The sequence below is a fragment of the Lepidothrix coronata genome, unplaced genomic scaffold (genome assembly GCF_001604755.1).
Source record: "Lepidothrix coronata isolate B3197 unplaced genomic scaffold, Lepidothrix_coronata-1.0 Scaffold299, whole genome shotgun sequence".
NCBI lineage: Eukaryota > Metazoa > Chordata > Aves > Passeriformes > Pipridae > Lepidothrix > Lepidothrix coronata.
The window spans coordinates 588,406-592,419 of NW_016690479.1; the positions used below are offsets into that span (position 1 = coordinate 588,406).

At 59.9% G+C, this 4,014-nt stretch overlaps 1 protein-coding gene across 2 annotated transcripts; it reads left to right on the forward strand.

Moving 5' to 3' along the window:
• Positions 1-362: 362 nt before the first annotated feature.
• Positions 363-3,804, forward strand: LOC108508457 (potassium voltage-gated channel subfamily D member 2). 2 transcript variants are annotated; one of them, XM_017837253.1, is made up of 2 exons: positions 363-465; positions 2,627-3,804. In XM_017837253.1, the coding sequence occupies exon 2, from the start codon at positions 2,686-2,688 to the stop codon at positions 3,802-3,804; it is 1,119 nt and encodes a 372-aa protein (XP_017692742.1). In that variant the 5' UTR covers positions 363-465; positions 2,627-2,685. The 2 variants fall into 2 exon arrangements, with proteins under 2 accessions (XP_017692742.1, XP_017692741.1); XM_017837252.1 differs by lacking the exon at positions 363-465 and adding an exon at positions 1,141-1,478.
• Positions 3,805-4,014: the final 210 nt, after the last annotated feature.

Below are 4,014 nucleotides of genomic sequence, written 5' to 3' on the forward strand. Positions count from 1 at the left end.
CCTATTTAATCCGTGCTTCTTTCGGAAATCTCTTACTACCAAACGGAAACACACGCAAATCAGAAGGAGGAGTACCTTCTGGTATCTTGTTGCAAGTCTGTGAAGAAAAGGCGATTTAAAAATCTTGAAAAATACAGACCGTTCCCTCTACTTATCGGTACTAACAGAGCGCCACGCGAAACTCGGGAAATTACGTGCCCGTCTACCGCGGAGATCCAGCGGTTCCGCGAACTCGGCAGCGGCTGGAGGCGGCAGAGCGGGGAGTCCGGCGAAGGGACTCGGGGCGAGGGGCGCAGGGGGCGCGCCCGCTCGGCCCCGCAGCGGCTCCCTGGCGGGAGCTCACTTCCCGTCATCCACGCGCCATCTAGCGTCGGGAAAAGGGGGGCGGTTTGGCACGGGAGCGGAGCGGAAAGGAGGAGGAAAAGGCTCCCACACCCGTCCCAGCTCTCGCCGTTCCCAAAGCTGGTAAGAGCCATTTGGATATTGCAGCCAGAACTCCGGAGTGGCTCGGGGCGGGTTGTGAGGAGCATCGCCACGCTTCACTCCCAGGCATCTCATCTCCCCCTTCTTTTAGTGAACCGTTCCCCTTCCCTTGAAAGCAGCTAGCGCTCCCCAGAAATCCCCTCGGTACCTCACCGTAAGCCATCGCCGCCGCCCCGATCCCTACCCAAAACACCGCGAACTCCAAAGGGTCTTTACGCCGCTGCCGGCGGAGGGGTTGGACCGCGCGATCCTGGCCCTGCAGAGACACACACCGACACACGCACACACACCGACACGCACCGACACACACGCACACACACCGACACACGCACTGACACCGACACACAGGCACGCACACAAACACATACACACGCACACGTAGGCTCAGCCGCGCTCCCCGCCTGCCCTGCCGCCGCCGGCGTAGCCGCCCGCAGCCCCTTTGTTCCGCCCGCGGAGCGATGCCCTGCCCGCCCGAGCTACCCCGCGCCCCGCTCCGGCACCCGGCGCCGCCCGCCCCTGCGCCCCGCGCCCGCGGGCGGCGGCGGGGTGGCATGGCCCGCCCGCCGCGGGGGAGGCAGCGGGAAGCCCCTTCCCCGCCCCCGGCCGCGCCAGGGCCTCGCCGCCGCCGCCGCCCGCAGCCCGCGGCAGCCCCGCGGCAGGGCAGGGGCAGCGGCCGCAGCCGCAGCCGCGCCTGACAGCGGCCCCGCGCCGCAGGATCCGCGCCCCGCAAGGACGTGCTCCGCCGAGCTGCCAGGCGCGATTACGTTGTTTTTTCCCCCCACCCACCCCTTGAACTTGTTGCTTGGCGCTCGGCTGTGGCGGAGGGGGGTGGGGGTGGGGGAAAGCCTTATTATCGATGTCCCTTTGGATGCGATCAAGCTTTCTCAGGAGCAACTACTTCCTCGCCGTTCCCGGCGGGGCGCGGAGATCTAGCAGCAGAGCCCGTATTTCCAAAAGTCTCTATGCAACTGAGCGCTCTCGCCAGACTTTCACAGGTAGGTGCCGCAGGCTGGGCACGTCCGGAGGGATGCTAGAGCTGACCCGAGGGGAATGGGCGAGAGGAAGGAGGTGGGGGGACGAAGGGGGGCATGATCCACCGCCGACCGCTACAGCACCGCGCGCCTCTGCCCCGCGCCCGCCTCCGCGGCCCCCCGCCCTCCCCGGCCTCCCCCGCCGCCAGGGAGCCCCTGCCCCGCTCCCACTCCACGGCAAACCTCCCCCGGCTTCGCCTTTCGCCGCCCGCTCGGGCGCTCCCGGGGATGCCCCGTGCACTCCACCTTCTGCGGTCGCCTCCAAAGCTCCCGCTCCTACCCCCGCCACGACCGCCGGGGCTCTGCCCGGCCCCAATGCCCCGTCCGGGGAGGAGCCCCACTCCGCCCGCTCCCACTCTGTGGGGCGCTCCCCACTGCCGGCGCCCCATCCTCGGCATCCCTGTGCCCTTCAAAGCATTTCCTGCACAGAAAACTTGCCTTAAAGTTTAATGCTGCCGCCCGGAGCTCCTCCCCCTGCCCCGCCGGCTCCCCCGGCCCCTAGCCGGGGTCTGGAGGAGTCCCCGGGGCGGCGATAAAGGTCAGGGAGAGAATTCGTCCTGTCGCTGCTCCAAGGCTGCCGCCGGGAAGGGGGGTGGCCCTCCCGGCCCATCCCCTCCGCCCCACCACGGCGAGCGGCGGCGGCGCCTCGTTGCAGCCCACCCGGGAAGGGCTCCGCTGGCTGCCGCGGCCCGGCTCCGGCGGCGGGCGGGGAGCGAGCGGAGGAGGGGCGGAGGGATCGGCTGCATCGCGCGTGGAAGAAAATCTCCTTTCAGGTGGCTGCACAGCTGCACCAGAGCTACTAGCCAGCTCCAGGGTCTAGTGCTTTGAGGACTCTTGCTTCCATCCAGGGGCCTCGCATGGAGACCTTGTATCCAAAGGATCTAGCCGTTAGAGTACCTGTCTTGAATACATGGATTTCCAAGTGCTCTCATTTATTGCTCTAATTGTCCGCCCAGCGCCTGGAAAGCATATTCTGGGGTGAAATATGGGAGGAAACGAAAAGGAAGCAAACAGGTTTTTGGTGAACACTGAAAATCACAACAGTGTTCAGCAATTCACTTGCCTCAAAAATGTGTGAGCATTGGTATTTTTCTTTTCCCTCTCTATTTTAGTGGCTGGACCAGAACTGTCTCTAGATTGACTCCCTTAGCTGTAATAGGTATTTGGAACCATGGCAGCAGGAGTAGCAGCTTGGTTACCCTTTGCCAGGGCAGCGGCCATAGGATGGATGCCAGTGGCCAGTGGTCCCATGCCAGCTGCTCCACGGCAGGAGAGAAAGCGAAGCCAGGATTCTCTGATTGTGCTGAATGTGAGTGGCATCCAGTTCCAAACGTGGCTGGACACCTTGGAGCGCTACCCTGACACTCTGTTGGGCAGTTCAGAGCGGGACTTCTTCTACCACCCTGAGACACAGCAGTACTTTTTCGATCGGGACCCTGACATTTTCCGCCACATTCTCAACTTCTACCGTACCGGAAAGCTTCATTATCCCCGCCAGGAGTGCATCTCAGCTTATGATGAGGAGCTGGCCTTCTTTGGTATCATCCCTGAGATCATTGGTGACTGCTGTTATGAGGAGTACAAGGATCGCCGACGTGAGAATGCTGAGCGCCTGCAGGATGATGCCGATCAGGATCATGTAGCTGAGAGCTCCCTACCCTCAATGACAGCTCGTCAGAGGATGTGGCGGGCCTTTGAAAACCCCCACACTAGTACACTGGCTCTGGTCTTCTACTATGTCACTGGTTTCTTCATTGCCGTCTCTGTTATTGCCAATGTGGTGGAGACAGTGCCCTGTGGGGTAAGCCCGGGTCGCATCAAAGAGCTGCCCTGTGGAGAGCGATATGCAGTGGCTTTCTTCTGTCTGGATACTGCCTGTGTCATGATCTTCACCGTTGAATATCTCCTACGTCTGCTGGCAGCCCCTAGTCGCTACAAATTTGTGCGCAGTGTCATGAGTATCATTGATGTGGTGGCCATCATGCCATATTACATTGGCCTGGTTATGACAGATAACGAGGATGTCAGTGGGGCTTTTGTGACATTAAGAGTCTTTCGTGTCTTCAGGATCTTTAAGTTTTCCCGCCACTCACAGGGTCTGCGCATCCTGGGGTATACCCTGAAAAGTTGTGCCTCGGAGTTAGGCTTCCTCCTCTTCTCGCTCACTATGGCCATCATCATCTTTGCCACAGTCATGTACTATGCAGAGAAAGGTTCATCAGCCAGCAAGTTCACCAGCATTCCTGCAGCCTTCTGGTACACCATTGTCACCATGACAACACTGGGGTAAGTGCAGCTGGTGTTTGGTTACAGCCAACATTTCAACAAGTGTATTGGCACAAACGGAAAATACTCAATTTAAAAAGATGTTGATAGAAAAAAATGCGAGGGTAAGTTTTTATTACAGAACTTTATGAATACAACTTGTCACTTCTTTCTAAGTGTTTTACACATGTAAAGGAGTTAACAGCATTGCTGAAATTAAAATAACTGAAGCCTC

What these genes read in the sequence shown, in the direction of transcription:
- LOC108508457 (XM_017837253.1), top strand. Translation starts at nt 2,686, where the DNA reads ATGGCAGCAGGAGTAGCAGCTTGGTTACCCTTTGCCAGGGCAGCGGCC.